This window comes from Aulostomus chinensis, chromosome 3 (assembly GCF_037954235.1).
Source record: "Aulostomus chinensis isolate RoL2024-O1b breed Wild chromosome 3, RoL_Achi_v1.0, whole genome shotgun sequence".
Lineage (NCBI taxonomy): Eukaryota > Metazoa > Chordata > Actinopteri > Syngnathiformes > Aulostomidae > Aulostomus > Aulostomus chinensis.
Window position 1 is genome coordinate 28351143 of NC_141322.1, and position 24023 is coordinate 28375165.

Here is a 24023-nt window from a genome sequence, read left to right on the forward strand (position 1 = left end):
TTATGCGCGAGTCCTCAAGTAGAGTCACCTGACTCTGGAGGTCTGGCGCCGGTGTGGTCCTCATGTCTTACATGGTCAGTTCTTAACATCTGAGCATCACTCTGAGACTGTGAATACATTAAAACTAATTACTCCGTTGACAGGCTTGGATCAAGGCGCTAAAGAGCAACTTCCGGAGAAAACACTTCTTTGTGATTCCCCCCCCCCCCCCCAGAGCCAGACAGGAAGGCAGACCCTCAGAGACCAGCTGACCGCGAGTTAGCTTAGCACAACGAATGGTAGTGGGTGGGAAGAGTCAGCGTACATTAGTCAAAAAAAAACCCCCAAGACTCGAGATAAAAATGTATTACAATGACACTTTTTCTGAATAACGGTTGTGTTGTTGTTGTAGTGAAGTTTTCCAGGAGACTGACCTTAAATCACAGCTCAGCATCCAAATAACCACACAAATTACTCCAAAACCAGCGCCACACAAAGTGTCGTCGTGGCTGTTTAAGGTGAACTGACAAAACTGACATAATTGTGAATTGAATTCCGTAACAGGTGCAGCTGGAGTGGACTAAGAGCTCAAATAAACAGGTCTATCATGAAGACTGCTTATGAGTTTCATGCAAACCGTGAAAGTCGCTGGTGCACTGTTTTCTCAAGGCCTGTAGTTACAGATACAGTGGAAAAAAAGGCAGGCGGTGAACGGGTTTGTTCACGTTTATTAAGAATCCAGGTATGGAATCGGTCCATTCAGAGATGAAAAACTGTTCACGCCAAGTGCAACATTGATGCTAGCGTCCAGGGGTCTCTACACGTGTGGCCATCGTCTGATCCACCGCCGCTGATGCCAGAGGGAAACATGCAAACACACACTGAACTGGAGGTGTCACTCCCAGACGAACCGCACGGACGTCCTCACTAAACCCAAGAAGGGCCCTTGCAGAAGTGGTGTGTGTGTGTGTGTGTGTTTTGGCAGTGAGAGATGAACTAGATGAGAAGCAGGACGACCCCCCGCCAGGCTTCCTCATACATTATCAGCTCACAGCTCCTCAGCAGGCTTCCACCACCACATACCAGCTTTTACACAGCCAGCGGCGGGTTCACGCTTTTTAATGTGGGGCATCTCTCAACTCTCTACGTGGCTGCACGCGGCCAAACTCCCCCGACAAGTCTACACGGAGAAAGGAACACACACACCCCATACACACAAGAGGGGATAAAATAAAGATTTCCACCTTTTAATTAAAATTGATTGTCAGAAGAATCATCAACAAAATTGTGCTGAACTGAAATGAAGCAAACAAATTTGGCAAATTAATCCCAGGTAAAACATTGGAATGCGAGTCCACAAACTGAGCAGCTTGAGGAAATAATTCATGGCAAAAGCTTTTACAATCTGGAGCATTTCAGGGGAAGTCACTGAAACATTTGTCCACTTGACCGTCACTCTGCGTTTTATCTTTGTTACAACGAGCTGCTGCAGCATCTTAGCCTCCGTAAAGAACAAGGCTGGATTACAGCTCGAAACTCTGCAGTCGCAGCCAGTAGATCCCAGTGAAGGGACCAGTGAAATACTTGAACCTGAACATGGAGGCCAAAGATTTGAGAAGTTATAAAAACTTACCTCACGGTAGAATACCGCCACCTGCTGGAGAAACAGGCCCATAACCGGGTGGCAAAGTGTCACTGACCCTGATGCCGCTTAAACGACGACACGAGTAAAGATTATGTTAAAGTGTAAGGTCACTTGGAAACAACAGCAGATTTTTGAACAGTACTGCGTCCTTTTCAGGGTTTATGATGCTTTTATCACATCCGCCAAGGCACTTAAACACACTCTAAGAGAGACTTAGTGAGTTCGTGTCTCAGTTCAGTTTCTCCTGTCATGTTTCGTTGGATCATCTGTTCTTCTTGGTTCCTGTTCACCAGTTGTGTGCGTCACCATCCAGAGAATCTAATATTCCCATGAGGATGCACCGTGTTGGGGCAGCACCTCATTAGCTGCACATCTGTCATTACACTCTGTTTACTGCACACAGAAACATTTCGTGGGATCAAGATGTAGTGAAGCTGGCAGCAAACTTAAGTGGCAATTTGGGTTTTGGTTTTTTTTTGGACAAAGATCTGCATAAAAGTGATGAAAATCTTTCAGTGGAAAAAGCACATCAATTATTGAGAGTAAATATAACACCGAATGATCACCTTTAAAACCTACATGCTACAATAATCCCCTCGGTGGCAGAACCCAATCACCATCCCTACATTCGGAGCACCAGCTAATAGGTTCTGGTTGCTGGTCTTGGGCGTCCTGCTCTGTCCAAACGTGAGTCCTGCTGTGCTCATGAGGGTGTCAGTGCTGCAGAGTCCTGGTTGGGTTTTCCCGCCGGTACCTCGTATTTGAAGACTGCGCTGAACAGCTTCCCTCCCAGCCGGTCGGCCAGCCAAGAGTTCTTAATGACGGCCATGTTGAGGCTCTCGCAGCTGAGCATGGTGTAGTAGTTGGTGTGAATGGCTCGGCCCATACCCTCGATGACCACCAGGTCAGTGTCCCGCTCACGAACTATCATGGTTAGAACTTTGTCCAGACGGCTGGGGAGCAGCACAGACAGGATGAGCCTGATTCACCAACATCAGGCAGCAAACACTTCCCATTATCTTAAAGAAGCACACTCGAGCACATGTGATGGTTTCTTCACCAAGCCAAGCAAAGACACTTGCTGAATACCATTTTCAGGCAGTGGCACATCTGGAGTGCTAAAGTACTTCATGTACAATGGTATTTTGACACACATTTTGCCTTAAATGTGCCTAAAACAGGAGACTCTGTAGTTTCATAACTGCATTCCTGAGATTCTCTTTGTACCTGATGTCAGTGAAGACATCCTGCAGAGACATGTTTCCTTTATCATTGCAAGTTAACTATCAGCCTCACTGAGAGTGAGAGCTTGTGTGGTGATGTCGGAAAAATATGGTTTGTTTCCTTACTTCCTTCCTCTGCTCCTTTAAGAAACGCCCCAATCGCCCCAACGTAGCCCTCATGTCCCAGGAACAAGGCCTGAACTTCACCCTAAAAAAGCAAGAATGTGTTAACAACCAAACCTTGTTTGTGGTTGAGAATAATGTCAGAATAGAAAGAAACTAGCTCTGAACTAAACTGCACCACAGCGGCAAGATTTGTGAGACAAAGAATGAATCATCCGAGACCGCGGATGAAGCCGCTGCGATGAACGGATTTAGTCTGAGGAAGAGGCTTTGCCTTGGTGAAGGCTTTGACGAGGTGGGTGAGTTTCGGCAGGATGTCCGGGTGTCCTCTAATAAAGAAACCTGCAAAGCAGATCCTGGGCAGGTTGTGGACTCTGGCGTAGAGACAGCCCAGCTGCCCGATGTTGTTGCTGATCATTAAGAGTAAACTCTTGGCCATGTCTTCTTTAGAGAACTCTGCAAATAATAATTAAAAAAAAAAAAAAAAAAAAAACGTGCATAAATTTGTGTTCATAGCACAAACATCCCTGATCATTTGCCATTAATGTTTTATTTAGCCTGTTCATCCACCCATGCATTTTCTTACTGCTTATCATTAAGGGTCATGGTGGGGTTGCTGGAGCCTATCCAAGCTGACATTGGGCGAGAGGCGGGGTCACCCTGGACAGGTCGCCAGTCCGTCGCAAGGCCATCAGAGGCAATTTGGGGTTCAGTATCTTGCTCGAGGACACTTGGACACCGGGGGAAGTGAGGAGACGGCCACGCCACCGCCGAGCCATGCCGCCCCTCAGCCTGTTCACTAGTGGTTAAATTTTCACCGTCCTAAATTTTTTTTTACCAACACATTTCTGTGACAGGGTGGCATGGCGACACAGACAAGCAGTACAGAAAATGGATTGAGGGATGAACATTTCTGCAACTTTTTATGCCTTTAAAGAAAAAGATTATCCGTGTCTCCTCCGTGTCTCCTGTGACATCCACCTGGAAATGTTATATGATGCCCAGCCAGTGCGGCCCCATGAAAGTGTGACATATCACCTTCATCAGCAGAAACAGACTTCCCAAAACTGCAGGCAACAATTTCTCCACTCAAGCCCAAGGATCCGTAAGATCCTCCGTAGATGTCTTTGACCAGCATATCAACGCTTGTGTGCTGCCCTTTAGAGGCCAACTGTAGCAACTCGTCACACCTCTACAGGAGAGAAAAGAGTAAAGGTCACGAGGGTAAATAAGTACTGAGAAGCCAACGTTTAATGAATGCCTGAATGTAATAACTCCATGTAAGATCAGGACATGATGGCCAGAACACCTTGGTTTGGGTGAGCAAGGCTCCAAGGCCCCAGAACGTCCGTCCACCGATTGTACTTCCTCCAATAGACTCAAATTTGTCCTCTGACTCAACCTGTTGAGGAGAGGAAGCCCTTAAACCGTTAAAGTTTAAGTTAACTCTTTAACTATACTTTATTCCCTTTGTTTAACTTTTAAACAAAGTTAAAGAACCTGTTTACTCTTAAGTAAATAATCTGGAGAAAGGCAAATTTACCCGTTAAATATGGGTTGAACAGGCGAATAGAAAACTAGCATTTGGCACCTGAGGATGTTAACTTCAGATCCTTCTTCAAAGTATGCAAATGATTCTGAAACGTTGTTACCTATAAGCTGTAGGTATTTACCTGTAGGTGGTGCTGAGTGAAATTAATGGTTTCATTTGGAAAAAACAAAAGTTAAAAAATAGGGTTGTTTTCCATAAAATCTTTTCTGTAATAAAAGAAACATCTCACTATGTTTGCAAGATGTACTGGGCAGCTTGGATCGCCCGCAAGGAAAACGGTTTCATTTGTGGATTACCTTGATTATGGACACTGCAGAGCCGATGTTGACGAGCAGGTAAGGAAAGATGTCCGGATGAGCGGTCTGAGAGCGGAACTCTGAATCGGCGTGTTTGGCGTAGGTCGAAGGCTCGTGGGGTACGTTCCTCAGCACAAAGTTACAGCCCTTGATGAGGCAGGTCATCTCATCCTGTGTGTCCACTCTGCCACAATATTACACACACAGGTTAGAGGCCTTTAGATTGACGCACTCTGTCAGACAATAGACACTTCTAATTACAGTGGACATTACAGGACTGCAATGTCCTCCTGTTCACCGATCGCAATCCAGTCACCTCTTCTCGCTTCAGAAGCCGGGCCGTTTGGTTTCCTCTGTGCTTCTGGCTACCTAGCAAACCTGCCCTTTGACTGCAGCGGGCACCTCCACCACAAGACTCCAGCAGCTGAAGGCGCACTCCCTTCACCATCGGCAGCTTTCACTAGGGTCTGGTGCCTGAGGCCGCGCTCAGGATGCGATGTACAACCCTGGCTCGCGCACCTATTCACCGCACCACACGCATACTGAAGAGCCTCTGTTGATGATTGGCCTGGTGGTCTATGATGCAGATCTTGTTCTAAAAGCCCACCCACGAAGCCCGACAATTGTCCCAGAAGTGAGCCTTAGCATTAAGGCTGGAAGGTGGACATGCTGAAAATGCTAGCCAAAAAAACAAACACCCCTCCCCCCCCCCCAAAAGCCCTCTTTTTGGCTTCCTCGTGTCTGGTGAAGACAGTGAACACGGGGCTTTGTTCCATACATTGCTAAGGACGATGGTGAGTTCTCGCAGCCTCGACCCAGCGTTGAAATTCAAAACGTGTGTCAGAGACACTGAAGATCTTGCGACCAAATTCAGGGCGTGTCTACCTTGGATTTTGAGGGAATGTGTTGGCGAGCCATGGCCAGCATGCTGCATGTGGGGCTGCTGGGAAAGGTCCACTTCCATCTCAGCCACTACACTCTGCCAGAAGGCTGCACGACTGTGGATCGAATCGCATCCCTGGGAAAGATCTGCACTTTCGGTATTCTAGTGCACTAAATCCACCAGATGAGGGTAGCAGAGGAACAGTTCAACAACCTGTTTATTTTAGTTTATTTAGCCGGAATGCTCAGGGAATTTCCTTCTTTTTATTTTATTTATTATATGTATTATTTATTCTTATCCAGGCAGTACATACACAGTGCACCATTGCACCAAAACAGTTTTACTTCATAGTTGGATCGAACACTCACTTGAGCCCCAGTTTCCTCTCGATTAGCTCTTTGAACTTGTGCGCCCCTCCGCCCGTGGCTTTGATAACTTTGGTTTCTGTGTTGACCAGGTGGTCTTTGATGAAGTCCAAGCATGTTTCAATTTGGGAGTTTTCAAACTTGATAAAGTGAAGGCGTGCAGTGACCTCCTCCTGCACCGGCGTTTCATGCAGTACCTCATTGGCCGCCTCCTTGGAAAAACATGACAAACACACAGGACAATCGTGTGAATGGCGAATCATTTCCCGTGCACTGATTTTGGCTCTGATAGGCTGAGCAGGCAGTTAAGTTGGTGAAAAATAGGACTTTTGATTACCTTTGCAGAGTGGTCAAGAGATGTCAGTTTGACAGTTGAGTAGTAGACAAGTTTAATGAGAGATCCACCTGGTAAATAAAAACAAACAAACAGCACTGGGTTAGGGTTTGGGTTTGTTGTCAAGAGACAACTGCTAATTTTACTCAATTGAAAATCTGCAAGCTACTGTTCCCTGAATAACTTAGGAGAGGGAAAATCCGAGCATCGGCTTGCTGCCGATGAGCAGTCAAATTAAAGTATGAGACTCAAGGCAGTTAACTTTTGCTTGGCCTTGTTGACTTTCTCTCAGGGCTCTTTCAGGTGGGAAGAGGTGTGCGACTGCAGAGGTTCAACAAATTTTGCGCACAGTGCAAATAAGCTCCCGTGACACACAACGCAGAACCGGTTCCACAATGCAGGCCGCCGACCACCCTGTCCGTTCTGAGGGGTCCCTGATGGTCAAGTGTATTAGCACTAACACTTGTCTCTAAGACAACGGGACACCTGATCCGCTTACACACTTGGGTACTTGCACGTTCATGTTCTCAGTGTAATTGTACAAGTGAATCCAGTTTCTGCATCAATTAAAGACGTCGTGCACTTAATTCACACTTCATCCACTTGTGGTAAGACAGCACCTAAACCGGGGGGGGGCAACCATGTGCCAAGGAGGGCCGTGTGTATGCAGGTTTTCCTTCCAGCCAAACACTGTAACAGGTGATTCCACTGATTAACACTCTTCTGTGGCTGAAGGTGTGTTAATCAGTGGAATCACCTGTTAAAGTGTTGGGTTGGAAGGAAAACCTGCATACACACGGCTCTCCCTGGCACATGGTTGCCCACCCCCGACCTTAACAGTCACCACAATTCCGTCATGGTGATGTTGCAACAACAACGCAGTTGCCACGGTTGTCCGATCTCCTGAAATATTAACTGAGAGGTTGTTCTTTATTTTTTGCAGCATCATTGTCACTTCTTGTACTTTAAACTTTTACACACATCTTCATGTAACTACTTTTCTTTAATTATTATTCCTCATGGAACCAAAATCTTGTGGTTCACAAGTGTGAAGTGAACCCCTAGGTGTGACAAGTTTTAATCGATGCACTTTTACGCTGATAAAATTGTAAAAAAGAGAAGTTGAGAAAATAATTAAGAAGTGGGGTGATGACTAACATTCTTGATGAAGAGAAAGAAAAACCATTCCAGTCCACCTTTCATATTCCATACTCACTTACCGATGTCTATTGCGAACAGCTTTGCATTTCCAAAACAGCCGAATAGTTCATCAGACGGAAGAGTCATGCTTTCATCCATGGTGGCGGTGACTCCGGCTGCTGGCTGCCAGGTGGTGAGATGGAATGTTGAAGTTCTGAAGGAGCAGCTGAGCAGGGCAGGGAGACAGACAGGCAGGAGAGGCGGCACCAACAGCTCTGCAATGCCAACACTGGTGAGTTCAAGCAAAGGTGCAGAAGATAAACCGCAGGGTTTACAGCCGATGCAGGTGAGAGGAAGGTGTGCATGAGGTCACACCCACATTACCAGGGTCACTCAAACACGGGGGGAGGAGGAGACAATGGGGGGGGGGAGGAGACAATGGGGGGGGGGACAATGGGGGGGGGGGCAGAACTCTGGCTCTGCTCTGACATATGAATAGAAAAAGTTACATGAGGGAAAGAAAAGAATAACCAGAGCTTGATACAAAATTTAAAGACAGTTTTTCTCTTTTGTAAAGATTGTTGCTGCTCTTCACCACTCGGTAAGATGTCTGTGTAGGTTCTCATTCATCCAGGTCATCGTAGATCGAAGCGAAGTAAAATCTGGTCAACTGGACGTAAGTTTATCTTGAAGACGTTTCACCTCTCATCCGAGAGGCTCCTTCAGTTCTAGTGAAGAGTGTGGAAGCTCCAGCTTATAAACCTATGTGGGAGTGGTCAGTGCTATTGTGGTGGAAACGACCCTCCCGAGACTCACCTGGCCTCCCCAAACGACAGTCGTTGTGCGGTGTCAGGGAGTTTCAGGGGTGGTCGTTAGGGGGTTTCACCGACCACTCAGATGCTAATGGGCTGTGCTGGCAGCAGCCGTTCCACATGGGTCTGTCAGCTGAACTCTTTGGGGAAGCTTTGAAAGGACTTGGTTGTAAATAGGTGAAAGGAAATGTCGCAGTCCACCTCCTCTGTTCAAAGATGGTTTCTCTATCCTGACGTGGATGGCTTCTTTAACTCCTCTTTCAAACCATCTGTCCTCTCTGTCGAGGATTTGGACATGGTCGTCCTGGAAGGAGTGGCTTTCCTCCTTGAGGTGGAGGAAAACCGCTGAGTCCTGTCCTCCAGAGTTGGCTCTTCTATTCGGTAAGTTGTTTTTTTTTTTTTACATTTCAACTGTTACTTGATATATAAAATGTTTAAAAATACTCACCACAGTTTAAAGCCTGAAATTAGGGGGAGGAGACCAGGAAGATGTTGAACCCAGCTGCACGCGCACATTTATGTGGAATCTTAACTTCATAACAGCGTTTCAGGTTTTACGTTGAGGCGAACCGCGACGTCCAAGTTGTGATGCTGTGTGGTTGCGATTGCGTCAAATTGTGACTGCAACCACTACAACCACGGCGGCTGTTCAGTTCGCCGGGATTCTGAGAGTTCATCAGTTGTGGCTGAAAGTCAGAGCTCAGTTACGCAACTGGATCCCCTCTTGATGACGTCATGTCTGTCCCTCCCAGCAACTCAGCAAAGCATCGAGGGAATTTCTTCAAATTTGGCACAGTTCAGTAAAATTAGTAAGGGAATGTCAGACGAGCCCCACAGCTCAGGGTTGGGAAGATATGACCTGCAGTGTAGGTTTTATGATTAGATTGTTAAATGCGTGCAACTTCTTCCTCGTCATCTCCGGCGTGAACTGAACTCTCAGCTGCAGACTTCGAACCAAACTGCTGTAAAATTAGTGTGATCAACTGAGTCTGGGGGTCCTGGTCCTGTGCAGGAGCGTCCAGGGGTGTCTACACGTGTGGCCATCGTCTGATCCACCGCCGCTGATGGCGGAGGGAAACGTGCAAACACACACTGAACTGGAGGTGTCACTCCCAGACGAACCGCACGGACGTCCTCACTAAACCCAAGAAGGGCCCTTGCAGAAGTGGTGTGTGTGTGTGTGTGTGTGTGTGTGTGTGTTTTGGCAGTGAGAGAGATGAACTAGATGAGAAGCAGGACGACCCCCCGCCAGGCTTCCTCATACATTATCAGCTCACAGCTCCTCAGCAGGCTTCCACCACCACATACCAGCTTTTACACAGCCAGCGGCGGGTTCACGCTTTTTAATGTGGGGCATCTCTCAACTCTCTACGTGGCTGCACGCGGCCAAACTCCCCCGACAAGTCTACACGGAGAAAGGAACACACACACCCCATGCACACAAGAGGGGATAAAATAAAGATTTCCACCTTTTAATTAAAATTGATTGTCAGAAGAATCATAAACAAAATTGTGCTCGGTGATGCTAAACTGAGATGATAGCAAATTAACTTTATAAACATACACTTGTATTTCTCATTTATGTACAAATGTCAAATATTACATCGCAATGCGAGTCCACAACTCGAGCAGCTTTAGGAATTATTTTCAAACCGAAGGCAGGACTCCTGATCTGACGCTGCCTTGAGTGTCTTCAGATGAAAAAAACAGCCACTTCACAATCACACAGTGTTTCATGTTTGTTAGTGACAACTAGCTGCTGCAGCATTATTGCTTCAAACCGTTGCATTTTGCTATTGAGGGAATAAGAATGGATTACAGCTTGTACTTTTACAGTCCAAGCCCGTAGATTACAGTCAATGACGTTAAGTTACACTTTGCTCAGAGACGAGTGAAATATTGGAACCTGAATATGGAGGCCTAAGATTTGAAAAATTATTAAATCCTACTTCCAGTAGAATAGTGCCACCTGCTGGAGAAATGATCCCAACTGTTTCTCTCTTCTTTTTTTTTTTTTTTGGATGAAGGACATTTACCTTGATGACACTTTAACTACAAAATGTATTCATTAATCTCAATTCATCTACTGGCAAACTAGAAAAACTGGACCTGTCAGCGTGAGACAGCTTAGACAAAAAAAAAAAAAAAAAGATATTTTTGTAGAATTTTAACCTTGAACAAGAATTATGAGCCATCGAGACAAATTCTTTTATCAGCCTCAAGGCACATTAAACCCACTGTAAGCAATAATTACCCCTCACATCTCACGACCACACGCCATCCAAAGAATCTACATTTGGATGGACCGTGTCGGGCGCTGGCATCGTCTCATTTTCTCTAAACTGGTTTCACCCAAGCTGAGATCTCGTCCGTCCGAACAGTCTGTTTGCTAGACACAGACAACTTTGTATTGAAACCGTTTAGATGCAGTAAAGATGGTAGCAATGTGACAAAATGGGATGTTTGGACTGAGATCTGCATCAGATCAATCAATGGAGCAGCTCTTCTTTACAGGACCAGCACAAGAAATCCATCAAATCTGTGTTCACACACGACGCAAAGTGAGTTCTTCCCGCAATTCATATGAAGTCAAAGCATGTGAACAGGCATGAATTTGCATCTATTCCCACCAGGTGGCGCGAGCAGAGCAGCATACACTCTCAGCACAAAATATGCACATTCACCTCTCTGCACAGGTGAAAAACTTGAGAATATTGTGAACCTTGAGTGGAAAACTACAACAAAGCTGTTACGGGGTGGTGCTCCAACGATGCCGGACAACGAGGGACGAACTGATCGTTCCATGCCGTCCAGTGTTTGTGCACAAGAGCAGATTAAAAGGTTTAAGTGCCACCATTCTCACGTCGAAGATGTTTAAAACCCAAGTCAACCGTAGAACGCCGCCGGGAGGAGCGTCCCCCTCCTCCTTCCAGAAGAGAACACCTAGATCCCTGTTGTTGGGTGAATGAGCACAAACAATAAAGTATCCAAACGCATCTGAATGATGCAAATCACAATAAATAATCCAGCGACCGAAGTCCTCCAATGAAGGAGGAACAAATTCACTTTGCCTTGTGTGTGAAAACAGTTTGAGAAAATCTAACACCTTCCTGTTAATGATCACCTATAAAACTTAAATGTTACAATCAGCTTTACAATCATTCACTCGGTGGCAGAACCCAATCACCATCCCTACATTCGGAGCACCAGCTAATAGGTTCTGGTTGCTGGTCTTGGGCGTCCTGCTCTGTCCAAACGTGAGTCCTGCTGTGCTCATGAGGGTGTCAGTGCTGCAGAGTCCTGGTTGGGTTTTCCCGCCGGTACCTCGTATTTGAAGACTACGCTGAACAGCTTCCCTCCCAGCCGGTCGGCCAGCCAAGAGTTCTTGATGACGGCCATCTTGAGGCTCTCGCAGCTGAGCATGGCGTAGTAGTTGGTGTGAATGGCTCGGCCCATACCCTCGATGACCACCAGGTCAGTGTCCCGCTCACGAACTATCATGGTTAGAACTTTGTCCAGACGGCTGGGGAGCAGCACAGACAGGATGAGCCTGATTCACCAACATCAGGCAGCAAACACTTCCCATTATCTTAAAGAAGCACACTCGAGCACAAGTAACGGTTCTGAAAGCTGATGGCAAAGACACCTGACAAATTTTGGAGAGTTTTATGGCCGTACACAGAATTGACAGTGTTGTAACAGGATGGAAGCTGCCACCAGATATCCGTGGACTTTTTCCCTGGAGTCGCGGTCAATGCAGTCGACAATATCAAACACAAATGCCAAAAACCCACCTCAGGTCCAGGCAGGGAGAACTGGAACCACTCTGGATCAGCATCAACCTGTCCTCCCTCAGCCCCGCCCTGCACAACAAACACATTCCACTGATGCTGTCCAGGCTCTGAAGAGGTTTCTTTTTTTCTTTTTTAAAGGAATGATTTTCACTGATGTTAGAATGCACACGTGGAATCTATCAATACTCACTGGATCACTGGATCCATGGCAGCGATTCTTTCCGTCAGTATTTGCAGTTCACCGTTTGTTACGTCGTTTAAAGCCGGACCCGAGTTGCTGGCCATCACGACCTGAAGGAAGAACATCACCAAAGTGATCCGTGTGACTGTCGGTCCAGACAGGCTTTTTGTTTTCAGGTTTTTTGTTTTTTTTTGCCTTCTTTTTAAAGAGAAAATGGAAATCAAACCATCCTTCAATTTCACTTTTCCCTCACCCTCTTAAGACCATGAAGGAGAAACTGCCTTGTGTTATTTTGAAATCAAAAACAAATACCCTCTTTTTTTATTTTTCAAACCACCTATCGCTGAAAATAAAAACAAATGACACATGGTTCACGGAGGCAGGTGTAACAAACGCTGTGTCGACACTAACATACGGTATATTTGAACTCTCGTGAGGCTCCCTTACCTCTGTTCCTCGAGAGAGAAGCTCTCTGACAAAAGGCATCACTCCTAGAATGATGTCTACTCCACTATTATCTACGAAAAACAAGGCACACTTATGAGGAGGACCCTGTAAGAGAAAACCAGGATGGGTTGTATTCAAGCACAACTCGTCAGGAACACACAGCACAGAACAACTACCACAAACCCTGAAATACTGCTGAAAAATAAAAATGGTATCAAACGCTTTTTCAATTTCTCTGTCTTTAAAATGTGGTGGTGGTCCAGGGGTCATAATCATTGTGTGTGTGTGTGTGTGTGTGTGTGTGTGTGTGTGTGCGCACGCGCGCTCTTACAGTACCGTTGACCTCCCACCAATATTGCCATTATTGATATCAAATCTTTTTTCTAAACATTTTGAACGTGAAAGAGCCTCACCTTTAGTCTCTTGAGCCACTGGTCATAGGAATCAACAAGCCACGGTCGCTCTGAAGGCAGCAACAAACAGAAAGTCAGCTGGAGACACAAGCTGAGTTTTTCTGTTACTCTTTTCGTTGAAAAATGACATTCAGAGATGTGAGTGTCATGGGCCTTGTCTTGATTTCCTGCTTTATTTTGGAGTTAGGGTCCCGTCTTCCTGTGCGCCCCCTGCTGTGATTACCTCACGTGTCCCTCCTGTGTATGACTGCTCCACCTGTGTCTTGTTTCCTTGTATAATTAACCTCTCTGTTTCCCATTGCCTCTTGTCGGGTCATAGTTACTGTTCCTGTGTTTGTCAGTGTCATGATAAGTCTCATCTTGTTCCCTGCTCCTCCGCGTTCCCCCGATGAACCGACCGGAGCCGGGAACAGGAAACACATACACAAGGTAAGGATACACAGGTGATGCAATCACACACAGGTGAGACACTTGAGGTAATCCAAGCGGGGCACACGCAGGAAGACAGGACACTAACTACAAAATAAAACAGGAAATCAAGACGAGGACCATGACAGTGAGAACACTGAAGCTGCAGTACATGACAATCTACTGCAAGAGCTCACAAATATATATTCTTATTCAAACAGCTGTGATAGAAACGACAAATGAAGAGAAAAAAGAAAAACTTCAGTGGAAAAGTGTCGTTGTACCTTCCAACTGGCGTTTAGCCTCCTCAAATCCAAACTCAGGATCGGACTCCAGGACACTGTGACAGCAGAGCATGCATGTTACCATCAGGCTTCTGACACATTTTCAGGACTCAGGACTTTACCAGACATTTCAAGCACCTTTCATGAACATGGATTCTCAGCATGGCTCGCTGGTCCTAGAGAAGTTTGCCCTGGATTAATATCAATATATATTCATACCATTTACCATGTATGGCAGGTGTCTGACAATGTGGAAAGCAGGAAAAAGCAACCAGCTCCAACCCTTGATACACACTTAGAGGCTGCAGTTTCCTCTTTTTATCTGAATATCATCAGCAGTTTTTTTTTTCATAAAAAGCGGGACAGTTCCAGCCAGTTAAAAACTCCAGCACACTTACAGAATATACAGCAGCTTCACTACTGTATATTAGTGCAGCAACATTCACCATATCGTCTCTCTTCTTTATTTTTATAATTGTCTAACAGAATCAACATGACTTCTGGAGGGTGACCATTAGCTCTTGCCTGGTTTCAGCATAATTTACTCCATTCAAATTATGTGATTCTAAGAGAAACTGACACTTCTTTCTGCTCACGTACCCACACAGACTGCTCGTGGTCAGCCAGAACCGAGCGATCAGTCGCCCCAGTAAAGCCACTTACTCTGACACGGCCTTGGCTCCCCAGTCGAAGACGTTCCCAGCCAGGACGCCCCTGACCAGAGCAAACTGTCTCTCGTCCCAGCTCAACTCCTCCAGGGACTTCACTGCCTTCTGGTAGTACTTGAGAGCCATGTCGTTCTCCCTCTGTTTAATCTGCAACACAGACATGACAGACGGATCACAGCTCAGAGGGAACCAACGCTTCTCTTGAGTCAGATGGTGAAACATTTTTTAAAAAAAATAAAATAAAGTGTGGGAATATGTTACTCATGTTCAGGCAATATTTGGTGAGTGGAGACTTGTGTGAAAACATGAATGTATGAAATCGTTAAATGGGATCAGTCAGGGGGAAACCAGCTGTGTAGCACACATAGAGAATGAAAACAAAATGAACACTGATAGATTTCACTCAGACCTTAGAGTAGGGATCAGGAAAGTTGAACTCGTTTAAACAGTGTTCCCTCGTGTCTAACAGACTTCTGACAGTGAGGGATCCATAAGCACTAGGTGAGAAGAGAAGCACTCTACATTAGCCAGAGAGAAACACACACACACACACACACACACACACACAGAAAACGGGGCTAGAGCAGTCGATGCATAGCACGTATTTAACATTGGTTTTGGTCTGTTTCGTATTGGGGCTTGACATTTATTCATCAAACCTGTACTGAACATTTAAAAAGTCATAACTAATCAGGTATTCCTTTGTTTTGGTCCAATCGTAGGAATAAGACACGACCTCATGACCTTCATCAGACTGACATCGCCGCAGTTTACACAAATGATACACCCAACGCATCCCGTTACGAAAGACTGAAACCACAAGAATTCTCACCGAGCGTTCCCATTTTCATTAACCAAGCATGTAGGCAGTTAGATTAGGTATGAAGACATGAACTAAAGCAGACAATGAGGAAAAGTTGTACTAAGAGCCGACGTCAAACAGCGGGAGTAGAGACAGTTCTTACAAAGGCTGATGGCGGAGGGTCTGAAGCTTGTGTCGATACTTCTGACGGAACTTCTCTGCTCGCTCGCCGGCCTCCGGCATGTCCGGCTGGCTGGCCACGGCTCTCTTAACCACCTGCTCCAGGAAACAGCAATCGGTCATAGTGAATTTCTGGGCCCTATTTTTTTGGGTTAATGCATTTATCTGACATGCTTTGCAATACGGCTCAGTTGATGGCAGCAGTGAGACCTGCCAGTGCCTGTCATGTAACCATAAGTTCTATCCATCCATCCATTTTCTACTGCTTATTCTGTTAAGGGTCGCGGGGGGAGCTGGGGCCTATCCCTGCAGCCTTTGGGTAAGAGGCGGGGTTCAGGCCCAGGCCGGGACTCAAACCTGGAACCTTCTTGCTGTGAGGCGACAGTGCTGCCCACTGCACCCCCGTGCCGCCGTGACCATAAATTATCATGTGATAATTGTTTGATGGTAAAATATCTCATCCTGCATGCTGTCATTTTACCTTCACGAGATGAAAGTCTGACCAACTAAATACCTCATCTTCAACAAGGTTACAGCGAGTAAATAACGCCTGTGTAAGTTCTCTCCAAAACATCTCCAGATTTCCATCTAGGAGAAAGTTTCCCACCTATCTCATGCACGTTACACCCACTCCGTGACCCTGCTTTTTTATTCCCCACCATAAACTAGTATCCCACCCCATCCAGGGCCTCCTCGAAGCAGTACAGCCAGTATTCACGGGCCGGTGCGTCCTCCGTGAGGTCCACTGTGTCTGGGATGTAAGAGGAAGGGTCCTGCAGCAGAGGCAGATTCACCAGCTGCCTCTCCAGACGGTCCATCTCCAGCATGTCAAACTAGACAAAAACAAAGAAACGGAGGAGACACATATACTGTCTGTCTTTTCTGTAAACTCCAACCAGCTCAGTCCACTCCAAACCATCTACCGGACCACCGTTGTCTTTGAGGTGGCGTGAGAACAATCAATGTTGGCTCGTACGGCGAGCTACAGTAAAATGCCAGAATGATCTTGAAACATCAATGAAAGCAAGAGGATTTGAGGACTCTGGTGTTCAGGTAGCCATCAGTGTAAACTGGGCACCATCCCTATTGTCATTCTTTTAAATCCAAAAAAAAAATGCATTGGGAAAATATTAATCAACTTGTTGATAATCTTTAACCTCAGTAACCTTTCTGGAACAAACCCTGGCTCAGGCAGCTCAGGGCGTACAGGTATGGAGTCAAGTCTCACTGATACGTGACGAGGGGAGGAAGGTGACAAGATGACGATGATGGCAGAGGATCTGTGTCCAGGAGAAAGAGCAAACGTGTCCGATTGGAAATATTCCCAATGCTAATATGGAACCTGAAATCATCAACAAGCTGTTGACTCTAACACCTTTCATCTTCACACACACTTCCACATCAACATTAGAGTGCATGAGTAAGCATGTGTTGTAAAGCAGGCAGTGGCAGTGAGGAAGACGTGCAGCAGCGGCTCAGTGGAGATCTCCTGTCTTACTCGTCATGTTAAAAGGACACCACCAGCCAGAAAAGAAGGCAGACGTCCTTCTCTCCTCCTTTCTAGCTGACTGCTAATTAGCTGAGCACAATAAATAGTAGCGGATGGGCCGTGTAGCACACCTCCGTCTTGCCCTCTCAGCTTGTAAAAGCTGGACTTCCTCCTCTGTGTATTCTGGTTCAAACAGATAACGATGCAGGATCTTGGTTTGTCCAGAGCTCATCCTCCTCATCCTCTCCTCCGTAGAAGTTTTGAGGTATAGTCAGGACAATGCTATTTGCTATGAGTTTGATTCTAAAGTTACAATAGCTTGACAATTTTAATTGTTATTTCATAGTTGCTGTTACACACAACTGTAGGTACGCTAATGAAGGCAACAAACAATTTGGAAAAAGTGTATCTTGTGACTTTGTTTGGAACAATGTTACACAGTCCATCCACAACCATTCATTGTGCTAAGCTAACTAGTGGTCAGCTGATCTCCGTGGCTCTAAAAGCTCCCTGATGCAACACAGAGGACAGAGTGGTTCCTCTGAGGAGGGTGGACAATAAGTGTCTTTCCTAAAAAACTGGCGTGTTCCTTCAATAAAATTTGGATCCAGAGCAGTGTTTTCTTTTGTTAATAAATGAGACTGAACCACGTTCTGAAGATTTGTTTCTCAGCACTCTATTAGGGAAACTCCATTCGAGGTTCCTTAGAGGAAGATTATTTCTAAAGAACATACTCCACCTATACTTGTTCATTCTTATGTGTAAAATCATCAAAGAATAGCTCATGTTTTAAGTCCTGCCTCACACTTTGCACAGCAGCAGGACTTTCAGTAGTGAGCATAAGTGGAGTTGTTAGCTTATGCTAACGTTGCAGGCTAACAACTCCACAGGTTCCATATAGGCCAGCATGAACACACCACCACACCAAACCATCAAAACCGCTGAATGTTACTGCATCAAAACTACACTAGAAATTCTTCCTTGAAAAAGGACACTCACGTTGCCCTGCACACCAGTGATCACACGTGAATACCTGACACGGCTAAATGCTAAGTGGAGTGGTGAGCGCTACAAAGCTAAGCACCGTGAACAGGGGTGACGTCTTCAAACCAGTGCACACAAGTAAAGCCGGCAGAGGTACTTACGGCAAACTGAAGGAAAGGGTAAGATAGAGAGAAGAGTGTGTGGCAAGGAAATGAAAAAAAAAAAAAACAGGTCAGAATTCATAATTAATGAATGACTGCATGATGATACTTATGACAATGAGTAAAAATATCAAATAAAGCCTCAAAAGTAAAAATCCGACAAGTTGGATGGCAGGAGGGAGGAATAAAAGCCAATGTTAATGGAGTGAATACTGTAAACATCCTGAGGTCTGAAGTGGCGGCTGCAGCGTCCGACCTGAACACTCTCTGCTTCCCCCGTCGACTCACCGTTCCACTGCGTGCTCGCTGCATGGGGTTCATATCAGGAGAAATGCTCATCAGGCCAGAGCTCCCAGCATAGTTCTCACCCCAACAGTACTGGTTTGGATCTAGAAGAGGCAAAGATATCACAGTGAAAGGTTGAGTTCAGTCGTTCTGGTGCAGCACCGTGTTCACGCAGATCTTAACTCGGAGCACTGACCCTGCAGAGGTCTCTGCATGACCCACTACGACTGGGTTTGTTTCAATGGCGACCTTCTAAGTTAACATGCAGGTCTTGACATTTTTCTGATATATATATATATATATAATCTATATATGTTTATCCTTTGAACAAACCGACAGCGGGAAAAAAAAAGAAGAAGAAGATTAAAGTAGTTTCAACCAAATTTCAGGGATTATCAGAGAGAACATCGTACAGGAATACGTTTCCTTTACGACTACTAGTTAAGTGTCGGCCCCAGTGTGCAAACACAAGGAGGTTATTTGTATTTCCTTACTGTCTTCCTCTGCTCCTTTCAGAAAAGCTCCAATGGCTCCAAGATAGCCCTCATGTCTCAGGAACAAGGCTTGGACTTCACCCTAAAAAAAACAGGTGTTACCATTAAAACATTGATTATGGGGTCACAATACTGTGAAATCAAAAAGTACTAAACTGCCTCTGAACTCAAATGAGCTACAGATATCTGTGTGACCAAGGATAGAATAAAACATCCACAGATTTAGCGAGAAAAATAAAATTACTGCTGGATTGTTTTTGTGTCAGCAGAAGTGGAGGCATTGCCTTGGTGAAGAAGTTGATGCTGTAGGTGATGGTATGCATGGTGACAGGGTGTCCTCGAATAAAGAAACCTCCAAAGTAGACTCTGGACAGGTTGTGGACTCTGGCGTACAGACAGGCCAGCTGCCCGATGTCGTTGCTGATCATATGGAGTAAACTCTTGGCCATGTCTTCTTTAGAGAACTCTGCAAATAAAAACCAACGTGCTTAAACTTGTGTTCATAAATTATTTTCCATTATTGTGGTACAGAAAGTGTTCACTGGTAGTAAAATGTTGAGCAACTGCAGATGAGGATGTGATATGAAAAACTTCCAAAGTGACTCATGCCATGACATCCACCTGTATATGCACTTATAAAACGCCCAGCCAGGGCAGCCATATAAAAGCATGTACCCATGTGTCACCTTTATCAGCAGTAGCAGACTTCCCAAAACTGCTGGCAATCAGATCTCCGGTCAAGCCCAAGGATCCATAAGATCCTCCGTAGATGTCTTTGACCAGCATATCAACGCTTGTGTGCTGCCCTTTAGAGGCCAACTGTAGCAACTCGTCAAATCTCTACAGGAGAGAAAAGAGTAAAGGTCACGAGGGTTAAGGAGAACTTTCCCCTCGGCCACCAATGTTTTCCCAATAACCAAACAGAGAGGAAGAGAATTCAAGGAAGAGAATTAAAGGCAGCATTTGGAGACAAAGAAAGAATTAAATACTAAGATCCATGAATTCCAGGTACGACACCTTGGTTTTAGTGAGCAAGGCTCCAAGGCCCCAGAACGTCCCTCCACCTATTGAACTTCCACCGATGCGCTCAAATTTGTCCTCCGACTCAACCTGTTGAGGAGAGGGAATCAAGCATGGCGACAGCTCGTTTGCACAAATGTGAATAATCTGAAGAAAGAAGAGCCCGCAAGATCATCTCTGATCCCACTCACCCTGCACACTGTGCCTTCCAGCTACTGCCCTCTGGGAGGCGCTACAGGACAAGTGCCTCCAAAACAACCCACTTCAAAAACAGTTTCATTCCCATTGCAATAAACATTCTGAACTCTGAGGATTTAGCATGGCGCTTATGCATGGTGTGTGTCTGTCTGTATATACATCTATGTTACATGTTTAATGTGGTAACCCGTACCAACAAAAAAAAAAAAACAAAATCACAAAAACAAATTCCACCAGCCTGGCTATGTGGTCATTAAAGAATCAATCAATCAATCAAGTGTACACAGCAAATGCCGGTTGAACAGAAATCTAGCATTTGGTACTTGTGGGTGTTTTTAAATGTTTTACAGGGAAAAAAAAACCCAACAACAAACACACTGTGCGTAGCTGATGCAGTTTACCAGAGAGACAAACTTCCCAGCTGAAGGTTCAATTCGTCAGTTACCTTGACGATGGACACCCCAGAGCCGATGTTGACGAGCAGGTAAGGAAAGATGTCCGGATGAGTGGTCTGAAAGCGGAACTCTGAGTCGGCGTGCTTGGCATAGACAAAAGCCTCGTGGGGTATGTTCCTCAGCACAAAGTTACAGCCCTTGATGAGGCAGGTCATCTCATCCTCTTTGTCCACTCTGCCAAGACACAAAACATGAGACCGACTCACATGACACAGGAGTCCTCTGGCACGTAAGCGGCGAGCCAAAATGTCTCCCTACATTTACTGTGTCTGCCAAGACGTGGACATTCCCGGGAGTCTGCAACTGCGTGTGTTTGACAGACGCATCTGTTTTATTCCTTAGTGAGTTGAAGAACAAGGGAATTATTTCACGTCGGCCACGTTCACGCACACAGAAGCAGAGCAGCCGTAAACGATCCGTGACCTTCGCACCATCTACGCCAGCAAAGTGGCATTTTCCAGATGCGCGTCCCAGAAAGTTCAGTGCAGGTTTGTGAACGCTGGCATGAGGGAAAACATAGGTTTCCAGTTCCAAAAAGAGTGGTGAGTGCGTTGCCATGGTAACCAACTCTGATGGTAACCAGGTTTACCACTAGAATCACAATCCTGATTGAATCTTTATTTGAAATTCAAGGAAAACCTGAAGTAGCCGCTTTTATAGATGCATTCATTTATTTGGATGGAGTTTTTTTTGTTGTTGCTCTCATATTAAAACGCAACAGTATCAAACTTGAACTGTTAGCATACATGTGCACCTCACAACTGGACTAAAAATGGAGGATTTGCCTTTTATGCACTTCTTCTGAATTGCAGTTAAAATTGCACTGAAAATGGCTTTTGTTTTTGTAGAACAATTTTAACCCAGAGGGAACACACCCAGCGTTTGTGTGGCATACGACCACAATCTCATTTACCAATAACTGAACTTATGTGGATGTTGTACAATTTTAGCAAATTCAAAGAAGAAATTGTTTAAATTAAATCCCCAAATGGAAGGGCCTTTTTCTTTCTATATTTCTAAAGGTATTTACTCCAATTTTCTTTTCCTTTTTTATTACAAATTAATATTAATGCATTTGCCAAGTATAGATTTCTAGTTTGACTAGTTACGACTTTTCAAAATTCGTCCAGCCTGGTTCAGTGTTGGTTTAGGCTGTGGTGCCTTCAGGCAAGCCGGGTGGGAAGAACAGAAAGCGCCGTCCAATGATGTGAAATCTCACACGGTGAGATAAATGAACGCAGTACTTCTATCGTTAAATGACAGGTACAATCACAGCCCCACTCTGGTTTGACTGAACTCACAATCAGTTGCTCTGAACCAAAAACCCACAACTCCCCTCGACCTCAGGTGCAGGCTAAGTTACCCACACTTCCGCAGCCACCATGATGTCCCCCCCACCGCCTGTACACATCCGTCCACTGATACAAGTGTTCATAGAACAGCTGTTGTGTTCTAAGAGTGTGAATCCAACAACAAATTTGCCTCCTTTTTCAATGATTTTGTTTACATGAAATGACATTTTGAGCGCTGGATCGAACACTCACTTGAGCCCCAGTTTCCTCTCGATTAGCTCTTTGAACTTGTGCGCCCCTCCACCCGTGGCTTTGATAACTTTGGTTTCTGTGTTGACCAGGTGGTCTTTGATGAAGTCCAAGCATGTTTCAATATAAGCATTTTCAAACTTGATAAAGTGAAGGCGTGCAGTGACCTCTTCCTGCACCGATATTTCATACAGCTTATCGCTGGCCGCCTCCTTGGAAACAGACACACAGGAGAAGAATCAATGAGTGGACCAAACCTGGATTCAGTACAAAATGAAGCATTGCCTGTTAAGTCTGGACACAGCAAACGTACACAGAACTATTCACAACTATCATCCTGGTCTTTCTCAAAAGCCTCAAAGGTCTGACAACTTCAAAATATTAATCGTTACCTGATCCAAAATTAATTTCTACCAGAGGAGTTAGTCTTGAGTTTTTGAGAGGCTTCAACAAGACAACAGGATGAGCGGGAGTAGAAAGATAATAACCTACGTCCATTACTCCCATTTGCAGCTGTGGTGGATGGTGAAGACAGTTGGAGAGCAAACAGATGCTACTTAAGGTGCAGTATTTTAATATTTCTGATGCTTGAAAGAGTGCATTCAGCTGCTATAAATAGCTCCCCACTGGGTTGGCCTGAGCCCCGCATGTTTACAACACCTGGTTCCGCCTCTGCTTTACCCAGGAAGATGTAAGGAAGTCAAAGATCAACAGGAAGCCAGGACCTTACCTTTGCAGAGTGGTCGAAAGATCGCACTTTGGCCACTTTATGTTGAACAGTTGAGTAGTAGGCAAGTTTGGTGAGAGATCCGCCTGGTAGAAAAAGCGCAGCGACACCGATTTATGTCCAGTCTTACACCGCTCAAGTGCCTGAACTGAAGCAGGCTAATCCTGCATGACCGAACCGTTAAATTCACTCGGGAATTACCAAACTACCTGTACCGACAGCGCGATAAATTAGGAGCAATCTTAGCATAGGCTAACTGGCAGCTAAAGCCAAAACGGTTTCACACTGTCAAATTAAAAGGTGACCCTACAGTCACGGCTAACGTTAGCTTGTTCTTGTTTACTTTCAAGTGTGTCAGTGCTAACGTTGGTCTTTGAGAGATTATCCCGCTGCGTTCGAGCATTAAAAAAAAGACTGAACAATTGAACAACAAACTCTCAGGTTCCTCGGGGACTCACCGATGTCTATAGCGAACCGCTTTGCGTTCTCCAAATTGCGGAATATTTCGTCGGGCGGAAGAGTAATGCTTTTATCCATGGTGTGACTACTACTTGTGCTGCTGTCAACTTGACCACATTCCGCCATGGTCCGCGACGTTGTGACGCTGCGTGCTTGCGTGCCTCCGCCTTCCAATCAGCGTGTACGCACAGTGAGGGGCGTGGTCTCACGTATACGTAGCAAGCGTGCTCATTTAAACACCAAAACAATAGAAAACCGATGTTGCTGCAATTGGGACTTGGGTCAAATAAACAAGTTCCGTTCCACCTCAATCAGTTTTCTATCTATCAATCTATCTATCTATCTATCTATCTATCTATCTATCTATCTATCTATCTATCTATCTATCATATATATATATATATATATATATATATATATATATATACATATATATATACACACATATATATATACACATATATACATATATATATATATACACATATATATATATATATAAGGCTTACACCTCAAATTATATCATGATATGAAAAGTTCATTTTGATTTTTAATACACCATCAATTTATCGATGATGAGGATGATCTGCATGTTGATCTTCAATTACTGCACAAAGAAGTGCATGTATGACTGTGTGAAATTATGTCCTCCTCAATCACAGCAGTAACGTTTTAAGATGT

General features: G+C 45.1%; 2 protein-coding genes and 1 long non-coding RNA gene across 5 annotated transcripts; 1 reads left to right on the plus strand and 2 right to left on the minus strand.

Moving 5' to 3' along the window:
• Positions 1-1205: 1205 nt before the first annotated feature.
• On the minus strand, positions 1206-9071 carry LOC147268489 (4'-phosphopantetheine phosphatase-like). 2 transcript variants are annotated; one of them, XM_086200121.1, is made up of 10 exons: positions 8801-9071; positions 7621-7815; positions 6404-6471; positions 6070-6278; positions 4819-5002; positions 4280-4372; positions 4009-4162; positions 3245-3426; positions 2974-3055; positions 1206-2577 (listed from the first exon to the last, which is right to left on the minus strand). In XM_086200121.1, exons 2-10 carry the CDS (start codon positions 7697-7699, stop codon positions 2558-2560), a joined length of 1071 nt encoding a protein of 356 aa, XP_086056247.1. In that variant the 5' UTR covers positions 7700-7815; positions 8801-9071; the 3' UTR covers positions 1206-2557. The 2 variants fall into 2 exon arrangements, with proteins under 2 accessions (XP_086056247.1, XP_086056246.1); XM_086200120.1 differs by having other exon boundaries at positions 7621-7829.
• Positions 8068-15443, plus strand: LOC147268490 (uncharacterized). The gene is made up of 3 exons (XR_015112165.1): positions 8068-8733; positions 14488-14760; positions 15270-15443. It is a non-coding gene; the product is annotated as an uncharacterized LOC147268490 (long non-coding RNA).
• On the minus strand, positions 9811-23476 carry pank4 (pantothenate kinase 4 (inactive)). Of its 2 annotated transcripts, XM_086200119.1 has the most exons (19): positions 23342-23476; positions 22887-22969; positions 22160-22368; positions 20606-20789; positions 19960-20052; positions 19629-19782; positions 19227-19408; positions 18943-19024; positions 18452-18552; positions 16207-16362; positions 15513-15625; positions 14957-15044; positions 14543-14694; positions 13880-13935; positions 13188-13237; positions 12775-12879; positions 12337-12437; positions 12147-12215; positions 9811-11875 (listed from the first exon to the last, which is right to left on the minus strand). In XM_086200119.1, the coding sequence occupies exons 1-19, from the start codon at positions 23466-23468 to the stop codon at positions 11626-11628; spliced, it is 2355 nt and encodes a 784-aa protein (XP_086056245.1). In that variant the 5' UTR covers positions 23469-23476; the 3' UTR covers positions 9811-11625. The 2 variants fall into 2 exon arrangements, 1 of the variants encoding a protein (XP_086056245.1); XR_015112163.1 differs by lacking the exons at positions 9811-11875; positions 12147-12215 and having other exon boundaries at positions 12775-12845.
• Positions 23477-24023: the final 547 nt, after the last annotated feature.

Coding starts and splice junctions, on each gene's coding strand:
- LOC147268489 (XM_086200120.1), bottom strand. CDS start 8,868: ATGTGCGCGTGCAGCTGGGTTCAACATCTTCCTGGTCTCCTCCCCCTA. Junction 4,163..4,279: donor CCTTGCTCACCCAAACCAAG/GTGTTCTGGCCA, acceptor TCTCTCCTGTAG/AGGTGTGACGAGTTGCTACA. Junction 3,427..4,008: donor GTCTGTTTCTGCTGATGAAG/GTGATATGTCAC, acceptor TATTATTTGCAG/AGTTCTCTAAAGAAGACATG.
- pank4 (XM_086200119.1), bottom strand. CDS start 23,468: ATGGCGGAATGTGGTCAAGTTGACAGCAGCACAAGTAGTAGTCACACC. Junction 19,783..19,959: donor CCTTGCTCACTAAAACCAAG/GTGTCGTACCTG, acceptor TCTCTCCTGTAG/AGATTTGACGAGTTGCTACA. Junction 15,045..15,512: donor ACCCTCCGCCATCAGCCTTT/GTAAGAACTGTC, acceptor CTTCTCACCTAG/TGCTTATGGATCCCTCACTG.